The 27,704-nt window shown below is 35.1% G+C and overlaps 2 protein-coding genes across 4 annotated transcripts in view; one reads left to right on the plus strand and one right to left on the minus strand.

Moving 5' to 3' along the window:
* Positions 1-147: 147 nt before the first annotated feature.
* Positions 148-27,590, minus strand: LOC123554858 (uncharacterized). 2 transcript variants are annotated; one of them, XM_045345225.2, is made up of 18 exons: positions 27,460-27,590; positions 25,677-25,796; positions 25,227-25,295; positions 24,614-24,655; positions 23,244-23,515; positions 20,258-21,883; positions 19,511-19,604; positions 18,699-18,865; positions 17,921-18,326; positions 17,216-17,412; positions 15,178-15,219; positions 14,119-14,195; positions 13,219-13,405; positions 12,163-12,392; positions 11,141-11,257; positions 10,311-10,456; positions 9,449-9,592; positions 148-4,038 (listed from the first exon to the last, which is right to left on the minus strand). In XM_045345225.2, exons 2-18 carry the CDS (start codon positions 25,759-25,761, stop codon positions 3,674-3,676), a joined length of 4,266 nt encoding a protein of 1,421 aa, XP_045201160.2. In that variant the 5' UTR covers positions 25,762-25,796; positions 27,460-27,590; the 3' UTR covers positions 148-3,673. The 2 variants fall into 2 exon arrangements, with proteins under 2 accessions (XP_045201160.2, XP_053403630.1); XM_053547655.1 differs by lacking the exon at positions 27,460-27,590 and adding an exon at positions 26,962-27,120.
* The window catches only part of LOC123554859 (activating signal cointegrator 1 complex subunit 1-like), a 30,341-nt gene continuing 30,185 nt past the window's right edge, over positions 27,549-27,704 (plus strand). Inside the window, exon 1 of one of the 2 annotated variants that reach the window (XM_053547660.1) lies at positions 27,549-27,680. The gene's annotated coding sequence lies outside the window, so the exon portion shown is untranslated. Of the gene's footprint in view, positions 27,700-27,704 lie in introns of both variants that reach the window. The other variant, XM_045345231.2, reaches the window with a different exon arrangement.

Genomic DNA, 27,704 nt, shown 5'->3' on the forward strand with positions numbered 1-27,704 from the left:
AGTAATGAAGAGATAATCAAGAGATAAAGAGAAAGTGCATCAGAACTTTAACCAAGGTGTGTACGCGGAAGCATGCCAACGCCAATGGCGGGCCGAGTAGAACTGCTCTCCATATACTTCATATAGTCAAGCTAAAAACCAATACAATTTGATCAACAAATATTTTTTGTTTATTTCTCTGATACAATGTCAATCAATACAAAGAGATATAAATATAAATACATAAATTAGTAATAAGAAACATGTGAACATGTGTGTAAACAACAGAATGATTCATAAACTGTTTTTTTCTTCAATGTTACAAGGGGTATCACTCAATTGTATTGAATTACAGGAAATATTTGAGACAACAAGTCACTCTTTAAAGAGAAAGGAATGCCTAAAACTAATTAGGACTTGTACGAAAGTTTTGTCATGCCTTTCATGAAAATGAATGAAATATGCCATTTTGTTTTATGTTGCTATGGAAACAAAATGACAGTATTTTTTTTTTATCAAAAACTGAAATATTTGTAACTTTTTCATTCTTAAACCAATCAGGAAGATTAAAAATTTTGTTCACTTCCTTAAATGAAATAAGATGAACTATCAGACAGAAATAGCAAGTAAAACAACACAACCTTTCCCTTTAAGCCACTCTGTCTCAGGTTGGGCTGACTGACTGAGCTGGGTTTTACATTGCTGCAAACTAAAGTTACATTGGAACTAAGTTTCTTTTGAAAGGCAATGAAGGAACATTTTTTTGCGATTTGATATGTAGAAAAACAAAAACACCTTGTTCTGGTGAAAACAATATTACATCTTGCTCTGTATCACAACATTAGTAAGTATCAGAAATCCTTTAAATTTCTCATCTCTGGTCCTAATTATCCTATTACAATTTTCATGAAAAACCAGTCACAGATTTCTCTTGCACACTCATTCATGTTTCAACAATTTTCAAAACTGACTGACAAAGGTTTGAACCCATCTAGAACATACTGATTTGTGCATCCCAAATCAGGAATTCTAGTACTTTTTTATTTCAAAAAAAGGTATATATGTAGTACTTTCATAATCAAACAAGTAATCAATGAGAAATTAAGCATAAACGGAAACAAAAGTGCAAATACTACAAAATGGACAAAAAATATCACAAAACAAAAATAAAATAAAATAAAAAACTAAATTGATATCACACATATGAAATTTTGTCCTATCAAGTAAGTCTTGTGTGTTTTGCAGGATCTAAGACACACCAACATATATTTAGGTAATATGCATTTTTCCAGCTTTTGAAGACAGAAAAAGACCTCATATGCCCCAACCACAATCATTTCAGGTGCAAGCAGGCTCCTGGGTGAAACTATTGGGCTTCTGTAAGCCAGCTGGACAGGTTCCTCAGATGAAAGACTTCAGTCTACAGTCTGATAAAAAATTTCCAACCCTAAGTGGCCGGGGGCAGGTTGTCCCAAGTCAGTGACCCTTACATATAAAGTAAGATAAATAGGGAAAATATTACACATAATATTATTCTGATGAATCACATGTCACTAAGTAACTGTGCTGAAAGACCAGTAGTTAATTACTGATATAACTTGAAAACTTCTCTAACGATGCAAAGAAAAATAATAAACACATCATTCTCATATTTTAAAACTTTTTGAAACAAACATAACTTTTAGAGTTTCTATCTGCAACTACAAAAAGTATTTATACAGACTTACTGATTGATATAGTAACCAGTCAGAAAAGGAATTCCCATACAATAAAAGATACATTCAAAACAAGGTCTACCAAAAATGACTTCTTTCATGTAAAATGACTTCAAACTAGATTGCATACTTTCTGATTTTTAATTTTCAAATACAGAAATTATGTGATTGTAAAATAAAGCCATTGGCAAGCATTTATCATTGCATTATAAGGGTAAAAACAACATTTGTTCACAAATAAATTCAACACAACAAAACCAAAAACACAAAAAAGGTCATTTTGTAAACATTTCAGTAAATAACAACATAGCTCAGTTACACCTTTCATGACCATTTCAAGGAAAATTCATTCCAGTATCAAAAATGTACAATTTCTGTCTACGCAACTTCATTTAGTAATACTTAAATAACAAGAGCTGTCCGTAAGACAGCCAAGCTCGACTATTCGAAATATTGTCACAGAAGCAGGAAATTATTACCCAAAATGTTAAATATCAAAAGAGTTTTAAGTTCGAAACGGGACATAATTTGACTAAAATGCATATCAGAGTTATGGGACTTGATGCTATCAACTAGTTTAATAACCCCGAAGAAACATGTTAAGTTTCAATTCCATATCTGCATTAGTTTTGGAGATAGTAACTTGCATGTAAAACTTTAACCAGAATTTTCTAAGTCCAAAAGGGGGCATAATTTGCTCAAAATACATGTTAAGAGTTATGGAACTTGACCCAGTGAGGTTGGTAACTGACCTAGAAAAAGAATAAATAAGTTTCAAAGCTATATGCCTTTTGGTAATAGCTGTATGTACTTGCACGCAAAACTTTAACCAGGATTTTCTAAGTCCAAAAGGGGCATAATTTGCCCAAAATACAAGTCAGAGTTATGGGACTTGATTCTATCAACTAGTTTTATAACCCCGAAGACACATGTGAAGTTTCAATTTAATATCTGCATTAGTTTTGGAGATAGTAACTTGCATGTAAAACTTTAACCAGGATTTTCTAAGTCCAAAAGGGGGCATAATTTGCTCAAAATACATGTCAGAGTTATGGGACTTGGCCCAGTGAGGTAGGTAATTGATCTAGAAAAAGAAAAAATAAGTTTCAAATCAATATGCCTTTTAGTAATAGCTGTATGTACTTGCACGCAAAACTTTAACCAGAATTTTCTAAGTCCAAAAGGGGGCATAATTTGGCCAAAATACATGTCAGAGTTATGGGACTTGACCCAGTGAGGTAGGTAATTGATCTAGAAAAAGAAAAAATAAGTTTCAAATCTATATGCCTTTTAGTAATAGCTGTATGTACTTGCACGCAAAACTTTAACCAAAATTTTCTAAGTACAAAAGGGGGCATAATTTGGCCAAAATGAAGGTCAGAGTTATGGGACTTGGTGCTATCAACTAGTTTTATAACCCCGAAGACACATGTGAAGTTTCAATTCAATATCTGCATTAGTTTTGGAGATAGTAACTTGCATGTAAAACTTTAACCAGAATTTTCTAAGTCCAAAAGGGGGCATAATTTGCTCAAAATACATGTTAGAGTTATGGAACTTGACCCAGTGAGGTTGGTAATTGACCTAGAAAAAGAATAAATAAGTTTCAAAGCTATATGCCTTTAAATGATAGCTGTATGTACTTGCATGCAAAAACTTAACCAAGGTGTGACGCCGGCGTCGGCGTCGGGTGAGTAGAATAGCTAGACTATTCTTCGAATAGTCGAGCTAAAAACACTTAATAATAACACAATGGGCAAATTACTATCAGTCAGAAATTACCATAATTACTGCCAACAATGGACTCTCATCAACAACAAATATTTCCTTTCAACTTAACTGTAATATTCTCAGACAGGTATAAATCTCTGTTCACTGTTCAAAAGTTTACATTTCCATAATCAAATAATTAGATAAAAAAAACTTGAGGTAATTAAAAAACTTGATAACTCTGTTTTTGTTATGAAGATCATTCAAATTTAGGAATAAAATTCGTATGTAGGCCCAGTGCTGTCTGCTTCAGCAAGCTCCGCCCTTACACAACTTGAATCTGCTGTGTAATCTTCAGTTCTTCTTTCTGATTGGTCAGCTGAATCAAACAAGTCACAAGCACCTGAAGAAGCTGCCACCTGGTGACAGGAAGTAGATGTAGCTGTCTGACAGGATGTAGGTGGCGCTATGTTACTGGATGTAGATGCTGCTTTACTGTTCAAATTTAGAGTTATGTCCTCCTGAGGAGGTTGGAAAATCACATTGGGAATGCTGCTACTAGCGACAGAATCAGTGCCTTCTGCTTCAAATGCAAGGTCAAGGTCATCTGGAATCTGAAGAGCTTTATCTGTACCTGAAAATTAGTTCCAGAACATTCATTTCAGCTAGATTATAAAGAAAGCCTGAAACTTACTTAAATTAATGTTCAATTCTGATTCCAAAGGTCGGAATATGCTTATTATAACCACTTGGTTTTAGCATCCAGCGGATTAACAAACCCGGCAATTATAAAGAGCAAGTAACAGATTAACTTACTGCCTTATTCAGCACAAGAATTTGATTTGCTTCCATGTATCTCCTCCATACAGCACTACATATACTGGAACTTGCATTAATTTAACTTTTGAAAGGATTATCTTCAAATCTGTACAAAATTTCAGCTGATTTTAAGTTAAACTGCATTGTCCAGTCTGGATATTTAACATGACCAATAGGACATTTGTTTCAGAAGACCCATGTACATATTTTAAACCTCTTGCACTAAAATAAGAGAATTAGTTTGTTGAACACCAAAACTTTTAAGAGAATTAGTTTGTTAAACACCAAAAATTTTATGGGTAAATGTTGTTTAAAAACAAGAGGGCCATGGAAGCCCTGTATCGCTCACCTGACCTACTGACCTAAGATCATCAAGATTAACATTCTGACAAGGTTTCATTAAGATATGGTCATAAATGTTGTCTCTAAAGTGTTAACTAGCTTTTCCTCTGATTTGACCCAGTGACCTAGTTTTTGACCCCACATGACCCAGATTCGAACTTGACCTAAAGATCATCAAGATTAACATTCTGACTAAGTTTCATGAAGATGAAATTATAAATGTGGCCTCTAGAGTGTTAACAAGTTTTTCCTTTGATTTGACCTAGTAACCTAGTTTCTGATCTCACCTGACCCAGATTAAAACTTGACCTATAGATCATCAAGATTAACATTCTGACCAAGTTTCATTAAGATATGATCATAAATGTGGCCTCTACAGTTTTAACTAGCTTTTCCTTTGATTTGACCTGGTGACCTAGTTTTTGATCCTACATGACCAAGATTCAAACTGGACCTTGAGACCATCAAGATAAACATTCTGACCAAGATTCATGAAGATACAGTCATAAATGTGGCCTCTACAGTGTTAAGAAGCTTTTCCTTTGATTTGAACTGGTGACCTAGTTTTTCACCCAAGATGACCCAATATAAAACTCGTCCAAGATTTTATTGAGGGTAACATTCTGACCAAGTTTCAATAAGACTGTGCCAAAATTGTGACCTCTAGAGTGTTAAGCTTTTCCTTTGATTTGACCTGGTGACCTAGTTTTTGATCTCAGATGACCCAAAATCGAACTTGTCCAAGATTTAAGTCTGAGTAACATTCTGACCAAGTTTCATTAAGATTGAGCCAAAATTGTGACCTCTAGAGTGTTCACAAGCTTTTCCTTTGATTTGACCTGGTGACCTAGTTTTTGACCTCAGATGACCCAATATCGAACTCCAAGATTTAATTGAGAGTAACATTCTGATCAAGTTTCATTAAGATTGGGCCAAAATTGTGACCTCTCAAGTGTTAACAAGAGCTCGTCGAACACGAAATGCCCCCTTTGATGCATTCAGTAATTGCACAAGGAACAGAAATTATATGCTCACTGTAAACAAAAGTTCTACCATTCTGGTTTAATGTGACCTTGACCTTTAACCTATTAACCTAACAAGAGATTACAGATTGATCTTGGCGCCATCCACTGAGCCATTTTTGAATGTTCCAAATTTCAAGACTAGCTCAAGGTCAAAATCAAGGTCAAATTTCATTTAGGTACAAAACAATGTGTATGTGGTCCAAAAGCGGTGGCTTGAGAAATGTGAAAGCAGGTCACTAGATCAATTTCAAGGTAAAGTTAATTTTGGTAGACAGAACTATGCATGTGCTTCAAATTTGGAGGCTGTAGCTTGAGAATTGTGAAAGTAGGTAATAGATAAAAATCAATGTAAAATTTCAATTCAGAACACAAAAATATGCATGCAGTCCAAATTTGAAGCCTGTACCTTCAAAAATGTGAAAGTAGGTCACTAGGTCAATCTCAAGATCAAAGTTCATTTCGGTACACAAAACTATGCATGTGGTTCAAATTTGAAGGCTGTAGCTTGAGAAATGTGAAAGTAGGTCACAAGGTCAAAATCAAGGTCAAATTTTATTTCGGAACAAAAAACTATGCATGTGGTCCAAATTTGAAGCCTGTACCTTCAAAAATGTGAAAATAGGTCACTAGGTCAATAACAAGGTCAAAGTTTTTTTCAGTACACAAACAAGAGGACCATGATGGTCCTGAATCGCTCACCTATCCCCACATGACCCAGTGTTGAACTGAGTATGACATCGTTATTTCTATTATTTGACATAGTGACCTAGTTTTTGAGCATATGTGACCTAGATATCATCAAGATGAAAAATTCTGACCAATTTTCATGAAGATCCATTGAAAAATATGACCTCTAGAGAGGTCACAAGGTTTTTCTATTATCTGACCTAATGACCTAGCTTTTGAAGGCAAGTGACCTACTTTTGAACTTGACCTAGATATCATCAAGATGAACATTCTCACCAATTTTCATGAAATATCTCATGAAAAATATGGCCTCTAGAGAGGTCACAAGGTTTTTCTATTTTTCGACCTACTGACCTAGTTTTTGACCGCACATGACCCAGTTATGAACTTGACCTAGATATCATCAAGCTGAACACTCTCACCAATTTTCATGAAGATCCATTGAGAAATATGGCCTCTAGAGACGTCACAAGGTTTTTCTATTTTTAGACCTACTGACCTAGTTTTTGACCGCACCTGACCCAGTTTCGAACCTGACCTAGATATCATCAAGATGAACATTCTGATCAATTTTCATGAAGATCTCTTGAAAAATATGGCCTCTAGAGAGGTCACAGGGTTTTTCTATTTTTAGATCTACTGACCTAGTTATTGACCGCACGTGACCCAGTTTCGAGCTAGACCTAAATATCATCAAGGTGAACATTCTCAGCAATTTTCATAAAGATCCCATGAAAAATATTGCCTCTAGAGAGGTCACAAAGTTTTTCTATTTTCAGACCTACTGACCTAGTTTTTGAATGCACGTGACCCAGTTTCAAACTTAACCTAGATATCATCAAGGTGAACATTCTGACCAATTTTCATGAAGATCCATTGAGAAATATGGCCTCTAGAGAGGTCACAAGGTTTTTCTATTTTTAGACCTACTGACCTAGTTTTTGATCCCATGTGACCCATTTTCGAACTTGACCTAGATATCATCAAGGTGAACATTCTCACCAATTTTCATGAAGATCCATTGAGAAATATGGCCTCTAGAGAGGTCACAAGGTTTTTCTATTTTTAGATCTACTGACCTAGTTTTTGACCCCACGTGACCCAGTTTCAAACTTGACCTAGATATCATCAAGATAAACACTCTGACCAATTTTCATGAAGATCTCATGAAAAATATGGCCTCTAGAGAGGTCACAAGGTTTTTCTATTTTTAGACCTACTGACCTAGTTTTTGACCGCATATGACCCAGTTTCGAACTTGACCTAGATATCATCAAGATGAACATTCTGACCAACTTTCATAAAGATCCCATGAAAAATGTGACCTCTAGTGTGGTCACAAGCAAAAGTTTACGCACGCACGGACGGACTAACGCACGGACGGACGACGGACGACGGACGCCACGCGATCACAAAAGCTCACCTTGTCACTTTGTGACAGGTGAGCTAAAAAAACAGAAATGTGAAAGTTGGTACAGAAATGTGAAAGTTGGTCACTAGGTCAAGATCAAGGTCAACTCATGTCAAGGTTCATCTTGCCACTCAAAACTATACATGTGGTCCAAATTTGAATGATGTAAGTTATGGACATGAAGATTCTAAGTTTTTCCCTATATAAGTCTATATGAACCATTTGACCTCTGAGGCAGGGCCATATTTGACCCGAGAGGGATAACTTATACAAACTTGGTAGAGAACCACTAAATGATGCTACATTACAAAATACCAAAGCCATAGACTTTGTGGTTTGGACAAGAAGATTTTCAAAGTTTTTCCCTATATAAGTATATGTAAACCATGTGACCCCCAGGGCGGAGCCATATTTGACCCTAGGGGAATAATTTGAATAATCTTAGTAGAGGATCACTAGATGATGTCATATACAAAATATCAAAGCCCTAGGCCCTGTGGTTTTGGACAAGAGGTTTTTCAAAGTGTTTTCCTATATAAGTCTATATAAACCATGTGACCCTCGGGGTGGGCCATATTTGACCCCAGAGAAATAATCTGAATAATCTTGGTAGAGGACCACTAGATTTTGCTACATACCAAATATCAAAGCCCTAGGCCCTATGGTTTTGGACAAGAAGATCAGAAACCATTTAATTGTTCCTGGCCAATGTGACCTTGACCTTTGACATACTGACCTCAAAATCAATAGGAGTCACCTGCTGGTCATGACCAACCTCCCTATCAACTTTCGTGACCCTAGGCCTAAGCGTTCTTGAGTCATCATCCGGAAACTGTTTTACTGTTCAAGGTCACTGTGACCTTGACCTTTAACATACCGACCTCAAAATCAATAGGGGTCATCTGCTGGTCATTACCAACCTCCCTATCAACTTTCATGATCCTAGGCACAAGTGTTCTTGAATTATCATCCGGAAACCGTTTTACTATTCAGGGTCACTGTGACCTTGACCTTTGACATACAGACCTCAAAATCAATAGGGGTCATCTGCTGGTGATGACCAACCTCCCAAGCGTTCTTGAGTTATCATCCGGAAACGGATAGGTCTACATTCCGACCGTCCGACCTACCGACCGACATCTGCAAAACAATATACCCCTCCTTTTTCAAAGGGGAGCATAACAAGCTTTTCCTTTTATTTGACCTGGTGACCTAGTTTTTGACCCCAGATGACCCAATATCGAACTCGTCCAAGATTTTATTGAGCGTAACATTCTGACCAAGTTTCATTAAGATTGGGCCAAAATTGAGACCTCTAGAGTGTTAACAGTCAAATTGTTTACGACAGACGGACCGACGACAGACACAGGGCGATCACAAAAGCTCACCTTTGAGCACTTCGTGCTCAGGTGAGCTAGAAACAACACATGCACACCTGTATAGTAGCGTTAAATTTAATAAGATTGTTTTCAATAGGGCTTCAATTATATATGACAGTTTCTTAACTCACATTTTTTTTACAAATACCAACTTCTTCTCCAAAAACCACTGCCAACTTGCCCACATGATTCAGAGGAAGAGAATAATTTTAGATATATTAGTTTCAATCTTTGAGACACATGGTATGATGCAGCATCAAACTCACATCCTCCCTACTTGACTAACCTGTCTATTTTATTTTTCACCAAAGAAGCAAGTTTCAACTTTTCTTGCTCTGCAACGATTTTAAATGAGTTTGTAATTTTCTAATTATGTCATACCTTTCCTTTGGTAAAAGAGAACATAGGTACTCGTAAACTCCTCGTCACCAGGGATACTTTCTGTAACAGTTTCATCGTTGTAGTAACACCACTGCCCGTCCACTGGATGTTTAGCATACGCTGTATAATGACCCGAGTTTGCACCTACAATAATCGGTTTAAATGAAGTATCACACCACAAACTACACTGACAAATAACTCAAATGACATCAAAATCTTGACACTACATGTACTTCATTTATTTGAAAGCCCTGAAAGAGTGTTACAGTAGCCCTTCAATATCTAACCAATATAAAGCAACATCATACGCATTTTATGAAAATTTTACAAGCAGCTGTATACAATTAGTTGTCTTTGATCAATCTGTCATTGAAAGATCCCTGCACTAAAAGATGTAGCAACCTGCCTAAATAGACAAGAGTTAATGTACAAGATAAGCGGAAATATCGCTGTAACAACACAACTGAGGTTATACGATGATGTTCCAGGTAGATAAGCAACATTCTGAAAGCCAGCTGGATAGCTTCATCACATAAAATGATTCTGAACACAATAATTGAGCCACACCATGAGAAAACCAACATAGTGCATTTGCGACCAGCATGGATCCATGCTGCTGGCTTTCAAAGCCTATTACAATTAGAGAAATTGTTAGCAAACAGCATGGATCCTGACCAGACTGTGCAGATGCGCAGGGTGGTCTGGATCCATGCTGATCGCAAATGCACTATGTTGGTTTTCTCATGGTGCAGCTCAAATTTATTTTTATGTCTGTGGTGAGTTTACAGAATTATGCCACCTTAACCACTCAGTCACAAAAGCTCCCCCAGTTTTCTATCACAAATATAAGTAGAATACCTACCCCCAAAGTGACAAACAAGACTGTAGAGATTATACATGAGGTTCTTTGTCTTTGGTCCCGATATGAATTCGTTGAGATCAAGATTGTCAATTGGGAACACCACTTTGTTATCGACTTTCGTACTTGATAACTCGTGGAATACAAATCTGCAAGACAAACAATGGTGATAATAATCGAGGTGCAATGGTGAAAGTAAATTAGAATTGTGTCCATAGGACATGGGTGCCCCCTACATACTGTGCCATCCTCTACATAGCAAAAAATATCAGACCATAACTGCAGTAAAAATATTCACAGAAAAATTCATTCCTTTATGGTCATTTGCACATTAAGCTTGAACATCTGTGGAAGTTTGAAGCAAATGAGGCTAATAGTGTGGGAGGAGTAGGACACACAAGATTTCAGGACGTATCGGCAGATGTACGGACAGCAGCAATGTCATACATGTGTAGGGGGATAAAAAGCATTCAAATCATGGGAGGAAAAAGCTCTGAACTGTATAAAATGTGGGTCATCTTTACATTCTTCACAACCTCTACAATCCTTAACTAGTCCCAAGACTCCCTGAAAACCAGTCTTAGAATACAACCTTGCCACTGTTAAATTTAAAGATTGTACTCAAATGCTTGTCTCCATAAACCTTCACCAACAGCTATCAAAACTACAGGGCAAAATCATCAAATGTAGTTCAAAGTATGTAACAACCTTTACTTCACTTTAGACTAAACACAAATTATAATGATATTATATTCTTGTTTTGTTTACAAGATGTTAGTTCTTCGCAGTATCAATAAGGCTATAACCTACAACACTGAACTGTTTACTATTACCTTTTGAGTTGTATAATGAGTGTATCTGGGTACTGCCAAACTGTCATGGTTTTCTTTGCTCTCTGATTCTCCTTACAGTGAGGACAGAACCATGGGTTGTGTTCATCCAACTCTTCACTGTAGAATACAAAAATAACATATTGACAACAATTTGTCACATTTATAAAATGAGAGAAAAAAACTAGAGCTATCACTAAAGGTGATTAATACCCCCAGACACCACTAAAATCAATTCATCATAACAATTTTAATTAATTACAAAAATGACACTAATTTAAGATACCAACTGTGACTTTCCATAACTGAAATATATTTTCCAAATTTTTGTAGAAGTCAAATTTTGAAGTAATTAGATGCAAAGAACAAAACTTAAATTTTTCAAGCTATATTAATAAAAATCGATAATTACTGATTTCAAATTATTACATATCGAAACTCTGTGGATCTTTTACTAAATATCATTTAATAAATGAAATTAACGAATTTTTTTCTTGTAGCAGTACAGCCATTACAGTACGTTTTTCTGAAATCCATTTGTAGTTAAAACGCAATAACGTAATTTATTGTTGTTCAAATGTACATTAGAAAGTCCACAGTGTATGCAATACAGATTTTTCGTATTCTTCAAATAAAATTCCAAAATTTGTGAATTTTCTTCTAGTTAGTTTTTCATTGAGAAAAGCCATTACAGTACTTTTTGTAAAGATAACCTAACAAATTGCTGTACAACGTTATATCTAACCATTTTTCGCACTTTTACGCAATGGCTTTATGGATAGTTAAATTTCCTGCCATTTTATAATGCAACGAACGTGCTCCCAAGTATTGAACGTGGCTTTTGGGAACATAAAATTACAATACGTGCTATTACGTTATTGCTGTTCTACACGTAGAGCACCTGGCTGTAGAAAGGATATGGAGTGGACACAAATTTGAACAATCTGACATGAAACTTCCATGTGGGAATAACGCTGTCCAACCAAACCAGAGATAACAATAGCACTGACTCATTACAATAATACCTTTGAGTGAAAGCCCTGAAGCAGTCCAAGAGAGTAATTGGATCATTAGAGCTCTGTTTCTCCATTGATTTATGTTCCATTAACCTCTGATACCCTACAACTTGTTCTTCAGTAACAGATTGCACGCTGACCGCTAGATGGTCGCCGGGACGTAATATAGCTTCACCGTCTTGAGGTATTTCACAGCCTGAACAGTGTTCCATGTAGAGGCATCGGGAACAGTGAAGACCCTAAAATAGTAACAGGTACAATTACAGTATAATCTCTACATAATACACTGACAGTGAGACGTAGTCCAAGTGGACAAAAAGTTATATCATTCAATTCATATCCTAAATTTAAAACCAACAAATTCATGTCCGCATCAAAAAGTCAAATAAATAATTATGCCAAAAAGAACATAAACTTTGTTCCCCACAAAACAAAATGATTTCTCTGTCAAAATAACATCAGTCTTTGTGATTTCATCATTTGACATTTAAAGAACTGACCTTAAAGCTGTCATAGCCAAACGAGAATAAAACGTCATGCTTATCCCAACATATACAAATTCAAAATTATTTACAAGGAATAAAGGTGCCACAGTAAAAAGATAATACTTGCTACCCTAGGTCCTAGGTAATGTGTAATTCATGATTAAAAGAAGGCAATTGAAAATCATTTTAGAGTCACTTGAAAGACTAAAGACTTTCCTCAACATTCAAAATTTCAAATTTCTTCTTTTAACCCTTACCTAGTCTTTAATGGACTTGTCCATCCTTCAGTTTGGACAATACCATTGCCTGTTAAAAGGGGTGCTTACCAAAAAGATATTGACTGAATGGTGAATAGTGCAGATGTTGATCAGACTGCATGGATGTGCAGGCTGATCAAGATCTACACTGGTCGCAAAGGCAGAATCAGTTGTGTCCAGCATGATACATGTTAAATTCATTTGAAGGCCTTTTCAATCAAACGTTGACAATTACTCTGAGCATATGTCTTTGCTTTACAGATGTTTTGCATCACTTAAGCACCTGCCTACTAATTAACAAAATAATCAAGGTATTTGCTTACCGTTCCATCAGTGAGCAATATTTTGAAGTCCTGTAAATCAGGTATGACACTACGTATACATGTATAGATATGCTGTCCTGTGAGGTTACTAGGCAGGTTCAGTAGTGACGGATGTGCAAACAGGTATGGATTATTTGCCCCTGAAATGTCTTTCTCACAACGGTATGATATAGGAATAGCAACAATCCTGTGGATGTAATAAAAACAAATTCTTTGTTTATCATTAAAATTGAATTAACAACCTCAAAGTATATCAGATTTACCCACAGGCCCTGTGCCCAGCTAAAATATCTAGGCGCCCGGCTATAAAATTTCAATATATAAATTGTCATTTACACTTCAACATTTATGCCAAGTAATTTCAAAATCCCTTAATCAATGGCAGAGTTATGGACTGGAAACGAAAGAGGGACAAGGTCCTGAGGTCACCATCGGTATAGGAAGCTTTTCTGTTGTAACATGTCCCTTCTACGTGACAAGTCTCTCGTCAATAAGTCAGCTGATGAAGACCACGCGCTATGATCAAGGTAAATATTTTGCTCAGAGTCTAGAATCATCATCTTAACAGGGAATCAAGAGCAAGGAATAAACAAACTGTTGCACTCATGCTTATTTAATGAAAATCCTTCCACATGGAGTAGACATGAAATAAAGCTACTTGACCTTAGATCTCAAAGTGTGACCTTTACATATCATGTCATAATTATCATAATGACAAATATTTATGTGTAGTTAATTGAAAGTCCATGGAATTTTTTCATAGATACAACTCCAGAAAGGAAATACTGACAGATGGACGTGCAGGCATAACTCTGGTACAGCCCCTGTATTTTTTGTATCTTGGTCACATCAACACAATATGTATTTATATAAATACATTCTATTACAGAGTAAGCTTACCTTGTTTTTGGTTTATGGTTGGCAGCATTAGTAAGTGGTACAAAGTCTTCAGTCATATCTGCTGGTGTAGAACATACCTGTCAAAAAAAAAAAAATGTATAATGAATCAGATTTCTGCTAGTTTAGATCAGACCAGTGTGTTAAATGAATCTTTCTGCTATCAAATGAAATATAACTCTTCTTCCATCTGAAAACTCCCATGCAATAACACTCAAATTGGAAAATAAACTTTCACACCCAATTCCTGCCACTAGGGGAAACATTCATCAACATTTTAAGCCTGAAACTTAAGACTTAAAAGCAACAAATTGTCAAGTTGCTAAAAATTTGCTTATTTAAATACATACTCCTGAAATTTCACCAAGTTGTGTGTAGCTGTGAAGTGCACATTCATACAACGTTTTTTCATTAAATCATTGCTTATTAACCAATGACAGAGCAAAGAGAAAATTTAGCATTGTGGAGTCATTAAAAAAATAACTAACACCGAGATGGGCAGAAAGAGAAGACATAGCATGTTTATTATAGGTTTTTGAACAACAACACATTCCTTTTTAATCTTGTGCATGTGCACTTACTTTTTTTTTTTTTTTTTTTTTTGGTTGGGATTAAAGCCACACCGACACAATTATAGGTCATATGGCGTCTTTTAAGCTTTGATGGTGGAGGAAGACCTCAGATGCCCCTCCATGTATTATTTCATCACAAGCAGGCACCTGGCTAGAACCACCATTCTTCTGTAAGCCAGCTTGATGACTTCCTCACATGAAGAATACAATGCCCCGAGTGAGGCTCAAACCCACATCAATGAGGGACAAGTGATTTGAAGTCAGCGACATTAACCACCCTTGTGCACTTAATTCAGTTTCCTTATATCCTCTACCACAAAACCACAGCATCTCCTTTTACAACTACAACAAAAGCTTGTATGCTTTTGTGTATCGGGGAAATTTAATGCTTTATCTCTCAAATTTATCAAGTACTCAATCTTTATAAAGATTTCATGGAAATTATTCCCATTAATTTCCGTGAGAAAAAACACTACACAGACATACTTACAGGACAACAGTAAACAGAATCCCTGTAATGCTGCGCTGACATCTGAAACATAATTTAAAAGTCCAATTTTAAAACAAGAGCACCGCCTTGCGGGTGCTGACGCTCATCTGATTTTTTTTGTATAATAGAAATATTGTCCTACCCATGATTTTCTAAGTCTAAAAAGGGCCATCATTCTTGCAAAAAGCAGGACAGAGTTATGTTTCTTGATGTACAGTGTCCACTTATGATGGTGAAAAACTGTTGCAAGTTTTAAAGCAATAGCTTTGATAGTTTATGAGAAAAGTTGACTTAAACATAATACTCAACCAAGAAAATGATTTTCTAAGTCCAAAAGGGGCAATAATTATTGCAAAAAGCAGGATGGAGTTATGTTTCTTGCTGTACAGGGTCAGCTTATGATGGTGAACAAGTGTTGCAAGTTTCAAAGCAATAGCTTTGATAGTTTAAGAGAAAAAGTTGACCTAAACATAAAACTTAACCAAGAAATCTGATATTTTCTAAGTACAAAAGGGGCCATAAATCTTGCAAAAAGCAGAATGGTGTTATGTTTCTTGCTGTACAGGGTCAGCTTATGATGGTGAACAAGTGTTGCAAGTTTTAAAGCAATAGCTTTGATAGTTTAGGATAAAAGCTGACCTAAACATAAAACTTAACCAAGAAAACTGATTTTCTAAGTCCAAAAGGGGCAATAATTCTTGCAAAAACAAAATGGAGTTATATTTCTTGATGTACAGGGTCTGCTTATGATGGTGAACAAGTATTCCAAGTTTCAAAGCAATAGCTTTGATAGTTTAGGAGAAAAGTTGACCTAAACATAAAACTTAACCAAGAAATCTGATATTTTCTAAGTACAAAAGGGGCCATAAATCTTGCAAAAAGCAAGATGGAGTTATGTTTCTTGCTATACAGGGTCAGCTTATGATGGTGAACAAGTATTCCAAGTTTCAAAGCAATAGCTTTGATAGTTTAGGAGAAAAGCTGACCTAAACATAAAACTTAACCAGGCAACGCCGACACAGACGCCGACAACCGCTCAAGTGATGACAATAACTCATCATTTTTTTTCAAAAAATCAGATGAGCTAAAAAAGACAATTTATGCAACAATATTTCTTTCAGTATATTCTTTATCATCTGTTAAATTGTCAACCTGTCAAATGTTCCCACGCGCTTACATGATATCCATTTATCCTGATAAGACATATTGTAGCACTAAACTTTTGACAACTGATGAATTTTCTACTAAATATAAGGAGTATGCTTTGTTAAAAATTATAAGACAAAGGGCCATGCCTCATTCACTACTATTTATATTAAGGCCTTTTTTAAAACTATTTATAAATATTATTATCACCTGTGAATTACATTTATTAATAATAAGACTGACAAAAAAGATTTTTGAGCTGCAAGGTCATACCAAAATATTGATCAAATCCTCAAATTATATTCTGTAGCATCATTAGAAAGTAATGAAGAGTTTACATAATCTCAGAAAACCGGCATGTAAAGATACAGGAAGTATACAATGACACTTGGGGAAATGATAAATCTCTGCAACTATGCCAACAAGAAAATGTAAACTTGTACCTAAAGTGGCTTGCAGTAGCAGGATATTAAAAACATCTTGTGCACAACTTCACTAACAAGTATCTCATCCTTTAACATCCTTATTGGGTTAAAAGCTTTTTTACTACTAATGAATCTTACGTTAAGTGTGCAATGTTGTCACTCTACTTATTTATGATTATGTAAGCAACTTCAGACTCTCAGTTCAAAACGATCTTATTCTTTAACCAGGGCAAAATGACAGGATGCCACCTATAGAGACTTACTCCACTTCATCATTCTATGAGGAACAAAGGGTGCGTCATTGCTTTGAAACACAAACGCAATATATTACACTGATTTTGTCCATCGACTCTTAGAATCATACAAGCATAGTGCATGTTCTTCACTCAGTTTTAATCACCTACAAATGTCTCACCTTAGAAACAACTGACAACATTTCACTTCAAATATTAACTGACATGCAATACCTCAAGACATGCAGAACAAAATGTGCCACCACATGTTGTATGGACCATCAGTTCATTCTCTGGCATTTCCTCAAGGCAAATTGCACAAGATTTCCAATCATCTGTTGTCACAGTGGAGCTAGTCACCGTGGATTTCTCTACCATTTCTGCAGTCTCGTGACTCTCTGCTCTTGCAACATCTTCCGTTATATCAAATCCTAAAATGTGTAGTTGTTCTTAAAATATGAACAGAAAATACCAAGAGCACACTTTATTTTAAGAAATAACATTTAAAGTACAATAATAATCCAAGTTCTATTAATTTTAAGAAATGGAGTTTAGGTTTTAACTTGACTTGCCTTCAAAAAACTACTGTAGAAAGCAAGCTTTATGTATTTGCAAAAATTCCACACTTTCATTGGTACATGCAGAAAGAAAATACAAAGTTAAGTTAAACTGTATTTATAACAGTCACCTGAACATTGTTAATCTTTGAAAATGCTAGCAGTAAGAAACCTCATGTTAGAACATTTATTTCATCCAGACTAACATTGAATAATTACATACATCAATTTTATTAAAACTTCAAATGCAACAAACCTGTGAGCATCGAAAAATGAGTTAACAAGTAACTTCAATATACCTTCGAAAAATCTATGGGTTATTTCAGAAATTACAGAAATTCATATCAATGGTTTTACAAAGAGTACTAAACATTAAATATACCAGTCACAGAAGTGGTGCTGTCAACCACCGGATTTTCACCAGTTTCTGTTTCCAGGCTTCCTCTCCTTTTATCGGAACCACCCTGGTTCCATTCCCACAAACTGGTACCAACCATATCAAGGTTTTCTGTGTTTTTAAAATCTGCTGACCCAGACTGATCATAGTAAGGGCTCGCTTCAGGGAAATTGTCAGAACCCAAATTCACATTACTGTTGACGAAAAATGTTCCGACATCATTAAATACATCTGCCTGCGCTGTAATACTGTCTTGAGAAGTGGCTGGCGTTACATTCAGACCAGAAGGTGTCTCACTCTCTAGAGCACTGCCAGTCATTGATTGGTCCATTTCAAAAGCATACATTTTTCTAGATGAGTCGTTGATATACCGAAGCATGGTATTATCTTCCTGTGAAAATGGACGATCATCAAGATTAAACACTTCTCCGAACAGAAATAATTAAACCAAAAAATTAAGACACAAGAAACAAAAACATGGAAGGCAATCTAGGAATATATGAAACTAAAGCCTTTTTTTTTTAAGATTTCTTTTTAGAGTACATTTTTTTTAATTTTTTTTTTTTAATCCGAGGAGATATATATATTAATATAATTATTTAATAGTGAATGTAACACTTTGCAAGGCTCAAAATAAAAGCAAATTCTGGGTAATTTGTTGGTCATGGTGTTCAATTGGACTTTAAAAGCTGATTCATGAACTCCATACATAAATCTTTTTCTAGGATATATTTTTAATACTTTTATAAAAGTGTTTACTCACTAGAATTCTTGATATATGCCAGTCAAGAACCTCAGCAATGATGATGTCACTGGGATTTCCACCAATCAAATTGCACAGCTCTTGCTTCACCTTGAGAATCTTGTCTTGTTTATGCATTTCCAGCAACAGATGAAGTGGCTCAGACCTCAATGATATGAATGTGATGCCTGAAAGTAAATCAAATGGTTTTGCCTGATGTACCACTGCATAGTCACACAATTTAGCTTACGAAACTATTGGTGGTTAAGTATTTACCATTTTTCTTGAATCTTGGACTAACTTGTTGAGTTGTTCTTTGCAACTACCTGACAACTGCTCAACAAGCATGTGGAGGAGGAATGAATTGTGTTAAGTCTAGAAAACACTGCCTCATCCATGAATCAAACTTCCTACCTTCATAATAGTCTTGTGCTCTATCTAGAAAGCTAACTGCAAAATTTACCTTGTATGCAACAAATATCAGAATCTTCTTTCAACATATTTTGCTTAAACTATTTATTTTGCATTAACTATATTGTCAGTCAACTATTACCAAAATAACCTGCCAGCCTTTACCAAACACTTTCCTTATGAAGTTTCTACTACATTGCAACAGTGAGATAATTTTGCTGTTACAAGTCTAAATACTTTAATTTACCTTGGACTCAATAATAATATAATGTTACACCACTCGCTCATGCCTTCATAGGGATTCCTGTCTATTTATCCTTATATTAACACTTAAGCATTTTATTTCATATCCAGTTATGACTTTCAGCAACCAGTGTTTCACTGTAATGCACTTTTGACATTAGAACTTGGAAATAACTTACAGAGTTGTCTTTCCATGGCATGAGGGATTGGTACCGAGAGATACATGAATGGTTCAAATGTAACTGACACCTGGCTACATCTTGCACATACAACCTGAAGTAAAATACTTCATTAACATAAAATCAGCAGCTTTACACTTATGCGTAATAGTTATAAATGTATAAGTTTGTTGTGTCCCATTCAAACCTGCTATGTTTCATTGTAATGTATAAAATTCTTGACTAAAGTAAAATTTAAATCCTTGACTCAATGACTTTTTTGTTTACATCATTATAAAATGAATGAAAGATAAGGCCAAAATTAAAAATATGTTTGTTTGCTGTCTCCCTACCTACCCACATAAAATGCTGCGCCCCAAAAGTTTTTATTTGATAATGCTGATCAAATTTTTTTTTAAGTTGCGATATGACAAGTGCCGCAATTATATTTTAACAAAATAATTAAGAAAGTTTAAATTGTATTATTTAATTTCATCCTTTTATACAACATATATAGATTTGTCTTATTTTTACAGAAGAAATATTCTGTAAGAAATGATCATATATCTACTGGTAAAAGTATAATCCACTCCATCAAAAAAATACCTACCTACCCAACTTGAAAAGTAAGGTCGGGAGACAGCAAACAAAGACTTTTTTTGATGTGGCCTAATACTGCCAAAAAATTCTTTAAAAGAATGACCATCTCGTTTTATACTAATTTTAAAGAATTAAGAATGCTTTCATTACAAATGAAACATTACTCACTGTTGATTTAAACTGCCCTTGGAAAGTGTCTACAACAATACTATCATTCCTTCGTAAGTATTTCTGCCATGCATCCTCAGCTGCTAGCACTTCAGCCGTCGTGTAACATGCACCCTCAGCTAGAGTTCTAGGACCTTGAGGTAACATTTCCTCAGCCTCATTATCAGACACCTCCATCTCATTATCTTCGTCTTGATCTTCTACCATATCACTTTCAATGTCACTATCCACACTTGGGCTTGCTTCGCGTGTACATGAAATTTTCTCAACACGTTCAACATTTTTTGGCTTTTTAACATTCAAGGCTTCTGATATAAGAGCTTCTTTTTGAATTTTACAAATTTCTTGCATCTGAAGGTTTTTCTCTGTACCTTCAAATTTCATTCTTTTCACTCCGCTTAAAGAAAAACAGTCTTCCTTTTCCGACCCCATTCCACTGTTTGATCCACATGCCCCTTTAGGTGATTTACTCTTTTTATCTGCCCTGATATTTACATCTTTAACTTTCTTTGGCATTTCAAATCCATCATTCTTTGTTGTTACTTCCATGACATTATTGATCAAATCCTCTTCATCTACATTTTCAATCCTTTCACTTGTGTTATCATGTTTTGAAAATTTGTCTGAATCAGTGGTTATAGATTCTTCCATATACTCTGTAGCTAGGACATTTGTGTTCAGTGTTTTAGTCTCCTTCGCATACAGGTCCTCCAGTGACGGTACACTTGTAGTCGATATTGCATTGTTTAAAATGAAGGGTTCCGAGCTACATTCTGATATCTCATCTACACATGAACTTTTCTGTTCAATATCACAACACTCTGGTTTCAGACTTACTGACACATTATTCTTCTGGCCCATTTGACTAGTTTCATCATTCATTCGAAACCCTGAATCAAAATCATCTGCTTCATCAACATCACCAGATGCTTTACTGACTAGATCATTATCACTTGAAGCTTTCATCAGAACATTCAAACATTCATCTTGTTTACTTCTGAAATCCTGCAGACTGTGTACACGTTTAAAACCTTCTATTCCAGAACTTTCACACTCATCAGTAATCTCATTTTTACCAATATTAATGTCATCAGATGACGTTACATCACAGACTTTCTCTCCTAACTCGTTCACGACCCTCGGAGAAAGTCCAACACTCGACTGACTAACAGTCGGACTTGAGCGTAACTTTAAATTTTTCATCACAGAGCATTGTTCCGACTCTGAACTTTGTTCAGACAAGGTGGAATGGTTACTGTCTTCTGATATTGGGTTTACAGTGAAGCCCGCTATATTTGACCCACTTTTCCTCTTTTCATAATAGTCACTTTTCAATTCATCCCCCATAACTTTTTCTGACTGTACAAATTTTGATTCTTTCATATTATCAAAGGTCAAGGAAGAATGGCTCGTTGCTGCATTCTTTGATTTATCATTTACCCTGTTTTCGCCTTCAGAAACACCAAGATTGGATGCGCCCCTGTTATTAATATTGTGCTCAAATGTGATTGGTTGTTTCTCACAACTAGGCCCAGCTTCAGTGTTCTGATTGGTTGACTGACTTTTAAAATTGAGCTGTTCATGTAAACTGTCCAGTAACAGAGCCAGGAATTCTTGACAGTCATGCTGAAAGATGGGATGGTTTGCAGATGTTCGATGCTGGTGTGCTTATAATTTAATACTCAGGGGTCCTGAAATAAGCTGTCCGAGTTGTCCGATTCGTGCATTCCTCGGTCCGGACAAGCAGTTTTTAGAAGCTGGCTTGTCCGGGGACAAGTAAAATTTCCGTGGAATACATTTTATAAAAACGAAACTAATCGGCGTCATCTGTGATTTCCGCATGCCTAAAGGCAATATCTAATCTGTTTGTGATCATTTATGACCCTTAAATTATCAAAACAAAAATGTATGCAGCCATTTATAGACACGTGGACTGGTTTACTACATTTAATGATCATTATTGGAAACACCGTGAAGTTGAAAATGAGTGCCAGTCTGGGGATTCCCGTAATCTACTTTCATTTTTGATTTTCAGAAAATCCATTAGCTAGGTTACGCTATGTAAAAAAGTTTAGTAGCCAAAATTTGTGGCTTAATTTTTCGAGTTGATTGTTTTGACATTTAACAACTCGGACAGCTTATTTCAGGACCCCTGAAAGACCAGTGCAGTATTCAGTGAGGGTAGAAGTTCTAGGCATACTGAGATTATTTTTGTCAATGGCATGTGTTCAAGTGTTCTTAATTATTCTTTACTCACTAAACTTGCTAGTCATAACATATTTTCAAGTGGATGTTCTAGTCACTAAGCTTGCTAGTTATAACATATTTTCAAAAGGATGGTTCTAGTCATAACATAAAAACTTTATATAAGTAAAAATAGAAGTCAACAGAAGTGTATGTTTGTATTATTTGTTTATTCAATAATGATAATGCTGATCCTTTCCTTTTTAAACTAAAAAGTACGGACAAGTTCTTCTTTGGTACGGACAAGTGGATTTGTGGGCCCAACTTGTCCGTGGACAAGCAGACTCTGAAAATATTTCAGGACCCCTGATAATACTTGACTTTTAAATATTCTTTAAGTAAATAAATATGTAAACAGCTAAAAGCTAAAATCACTTGCAAGAAAAGGTATTGTGAGGTTGTACAGAAATTTTGAGCATGTTTTAAGCCGCAAGAAAACAATCTAGGCCTATTTCCAGCTTATAACGGTGGATAAAGACCATTTGGGCTTTAATTCTAGCACAGCTGCACATAGGTATAACCATCAAACTTTTGTATGCCGTGTGTATGGCTTCCTCAATGAAATAATCTTACATTCATTGTCAAGTTTCAAACCCATAAAGGCAAGGTGCAAGTGTTTCAAAGTAAGCAATGCTAACTTCTCAACCACACTGGCTGCCAGACGGATAGACTAACAATCATCTGGATGGAATTAACTTAAACTTTATATAAATAAGCTAAAATCACAAAAAGATAAGCAAACCTGTCGATAATCCTGAAACTGTGTGTGGTATATTCCAAGAGTCTGCTTGAAATCTTTTGGATGTACAATCGAAAACTGACCAGACCAGATCTTAGCAAACAACTTTTGAAACTGTCCAAAAAGCGTATCGTCTAAGGTTTTTCTGTTCTGGTAGTACCCAAGCAGGAACTTGACTAACGGCATGGTGCTTGTCAAACATTGAAGTCCGGCGTTCATAAAGCAGGTATTCCCCAGATTATATAATCCACATCTACCCCTCACTGCTGCAGCATCTGTCAATGTAAGGTATTCGGGGAATTGTAAAGATCAAAAGTGAATCTCTTCGAAAATTTTTCCTTATTTCTAACTTTGGACTTTGCTTGTATCCAATATTATGTTATTACTTAGCTTTAGTTTTGTCTCTGTTTATTAACCTTTAGCCTTTGCGACCAGTACAGACCAAGATCAGCCTGCAAGTCTGTGCAGTCTGATCTTGGTCTGCATTACTCGCTATTCAGTCAGTAAATTTTCAGTGAACACCCCTTCAAATAATAAATGGTATTGCCCAAATTGAATGATGGACCAGTCCATTTTAGAAATTTAGCACGCTAAAGGTTAAGATAATATTAAAGGTTCTTTGAAATATTATATGTTCCATTTTACTTGTTACCTTCAAAAAAGGCACAGTACGATAAAGTTGATAAAATAAATTGCAAAACTAATGTGAATATTGATTTTTTAGCATCAATTAAACTCAACCACTTCAATAAAGTCTCTAAAATTTCAAATTTAATTTAAAGCTTTACATAAGGGTATCAACTAAAACCTTTCTAAGGCCAGGGCCTCCTCTACCATTCGCCAATGTAGCCAAATGCTACAAATTCTAAGAACTGGCTACAGATTTTTAAAAGTGGCGACAAGGATTTTATTAAAATGTGGCCAAATTTCAGCAGTTCAGCTTCAATTTGGCAATTTCTCTCAAAAGGCGGCTTCAACTTTCTGAGGCCAAGGGGAGGCCCTGAAGGCATTCCAGCAAATAAGCCACAAAATATGCTTCCAACTTGCCTTATTATCAAGAATTTATTTATTTATTTTGTTGGGTTTAACGACCCACTGACACAATTATAGGTCATATGCGACTTTCCAGCTTTGATCATGGTGGAGGAAGACCCCAGATGCCCCTCAGTGCATAATTATCAAGAAAGAATGGCTGAATTTGATAAGTGGAAACTTATAAAGATGTTAACTACAGTAAAACACCAACCACTAGAGTTTGCAAGATGAGCAAAATACTCAAGTTATCAAGGATTTCGAACGATTCAAACATAGAAAATATGTAAACAGCCACGGACCATACATGTATATGATATCTACATTAAAAAGAGACTTACCTCTCACATCTTTATTATAAGAGACCAAACATGTACTTGGTTCTGTAAAATATAGTAAAGACAGTTACAAGTTCCATTAAATGAAAGCCATTCCTGTATCACATTTGGGTTTTTCCTTTAAGTAGCAATGATTTTATGTATGACATAAAATTTATACTGAATGCTCTTGATAAAGAATAGGCCATGATCCAAAGTCTTAAAAAGCTGCTTTGGCACTGGTCAATATCAAAAATGTGCTAAGAAACAACAAATCAGTTGCTCAAAATGTGAGATACTGGTTAACCTGAAATCATTTACCTATAGAAAGAATAGAGAAAAGTGAAAACTTCACAGGTCGCTCAACATGACAAAAATAAAAATGTTGCAGGCTCGGTTTGATTGAGCCTGTTCATGGACGGAAATGCATGCTACTGCCCACGCCCTCTAGAAACCATTTTTCAGAATTCAGTCTGATGGCAAAAAACTTTACCAGGCAGTACTTGCCTTTGATGTATGTTTATTATATAAATACTATCTTTTTTACAACATGACTACAGAATATAGTACAGAAGACATTCAATAAAGTTTCTTGCATTATAATATTTTGTTTTCATCAAAATTTACATTCTCTTACCTATTTCTGAGAAATTAGAGGGTCCATATACTACTGCAGGACCTGAACTTGGTGAGGACTCGGTTAGTACTGAAAAACAACAACAAAAGTTAATAACTGAGCTTATATCCACAAAGTGCCATATATACACAGAAAATTGTATCTCGGTTTCTCTGAAAAATTATCAGAAATGTCTGAAAGAGAAACTTATACAAGACTAGTCACTTGTTTTGTTTATTAAGTTATTTTGTATACTAATGTAGTAGTTTAAATACTTTATATAAATTTGAAAGAATTGTGTAACTCATATTTGTGCCCTGTATGGTATGCTTTTACAATAAATAGCTACACAGTTATGTACACAGGTACCACCACATACTACAATACCAAGGAAAACTTATTGGCATAAATTTTATTGCTTCCGGCAATAATTATATGGCTGTTTTGTGTGATAAAAATGCTTTTAATTACCTTCAAATCCGAGAGCTATTGGTGTTGAGTATACATCACTTGAACTTGTTGTCACCTCATCATTCTTATCATGTTCTGTTTCCATGGTTACTCCTTATGTTGCAAGTTCACTGTCTTGAGCTGGAGAAAACATTTACAAATCAACAGTTATAAATTAAAATGTCATGAAAGCTATGGAAGGTGACTTCCTAATGACGAAGATTTGGGCAGAATTTAAAAGCCTTAAAATTCAATCCATAAATACAAAATAGCTAAAAATACTGGTTTCTGTACTGCTGTTCACAAAGGTTAAGGACCGGACTAAAACAAATTTGGATTGACAAGGACAGAATGGTTCAACAATTGTAGTAACTAGGGCTGTCATTGATTGGGTCTTAGGCATATTGACGATACTGATATATCGAAAGACAAATATCGACGATACACATTGATTATAAAATTAGATGAACAACCTGTTTGTTTGTGTGCATGCTATATACCTTCTTGTTATAAGTAAAAGTTATTTTTTTGTTTTATTGCCTACTTTTCATATTACTATCATCATCATCGTCGTCAACATCTTCTCTCTATTACTTCTGTTGTGTTTGTATTTATAAAATAAATGAAATAAATAAAAATTGATAAAGACCCAGCTATGGTACAAATTTAGACATGAGCTTTTAAGACAACTTCTGTTACTTAGGCCACATCTTTGCAGGGAGAAAAGTTATTTTAGAGTGTTTATCTGGACATATTTATTTTCCAGTAAAATATCGATTTTTAAAAATGGGAATCGATAATCAATGGACCAAAAAATATCGTTGAATGATATATCGATATCGTTTCTATCGATGACAGCCCTAGCAGTAACTGCATTATAAACCTTAGTTTTTGCATGAAGTCAGCCATAGACTGACAGAGATGGTGCCTAATTTGTTTTACATCTCAAAATGTGTAAGTAATTTAACTTAGTAAGTATTGGATTTTAATGTGATTGTTAACTTTTAACAAACACCAATATTTCATTTATACTGCAGAACGTCTGTGCTGCATTAACAGGACTTACTGTAAGTGCAGATCTACAAAAAAAAATTGTTTTCCAAGAATAAACAATTTTAAGACTCAAAATGAAAGAGGAAAATCAGACTTATATAAAAAAAATGGATATATAAAAAATGTATATCCTATCTTTAGAATCTATGGGTCAAACTAAAACCATACCAAAAATTGTGTGAAAATAAGTTATTCCATTTTTTATGACACACCAATTGCTAACAATCGTACTTAATTTGCCATTCACATTTACCTTGTGAAAATTATCACAAATTCTAATAACTAGGTTTTAAATTTGTATTTTTCCTTTTTTGGCATTTATGGCACTGTATTTTCCAACAGAATGTCACAGCTTTTGAAATCACCGAAATGAAGTTTCTAACCCAATGTGAGGCTCATGGGCTATATTGAACGCTGATGTAATCCAAGGAGGCAGAAAGTGTCTGAAAATTTAGGTGAAAATATGAAATTTGACCAAACAAGGGTTTTCAATAAATTCTGCATCTTCTTGCGTCATATATGTAAGATATCATAAATACAACAAAAAAAATCAAACAGAATGATCTAGCCTCCAGGAAGCTTTCAGTTTCATTTCTGAAGTATTATTATAACTAAAAAAAAATACAAAAAAAAAGTGAAGAAGTTGATCTGTCAAAAATAGTCAGCATTGCCAATGAAATAGTTTCTAAATCTGAGAAATTGGACAAGCTGTTCAAATTATGGAGGCGTATTCAAAAACATAAGTATTTACCGTCACAGTTATCTAATCAGTCCATTGTTTTGGAAAGAGGAAAATATGCACATTTCATCTTCCTTGTTTCCACGGACATGCGTGCATTGCCGTTCCGGTGCAAACGGAAATGAATTTTTCATCTTTACACCGGTTCAAAGCGAAAGTAGAAAATATTTTTCTGTCTTCAGCATTATTTGAATATTATCTAAATAACATATCTCCCAGTTAGTCTAATTTACGTTTGTATCATATTTGCAGGTAAT

Source organism: Mercenaria mercenaria, chromosome 7 (assembly GCF_021730395.1).
Source record: "Mercenaria mercenaria strain notata chromosome 7, MADL_Memer_1, whole genome shotgun sequence".
Lineage (NCBI taxonomy): Eukaryota > Metazoa > Mollusca > Bivalvia > Venerida > Veneridae > Mercenaria > Mercenaria mercenaria.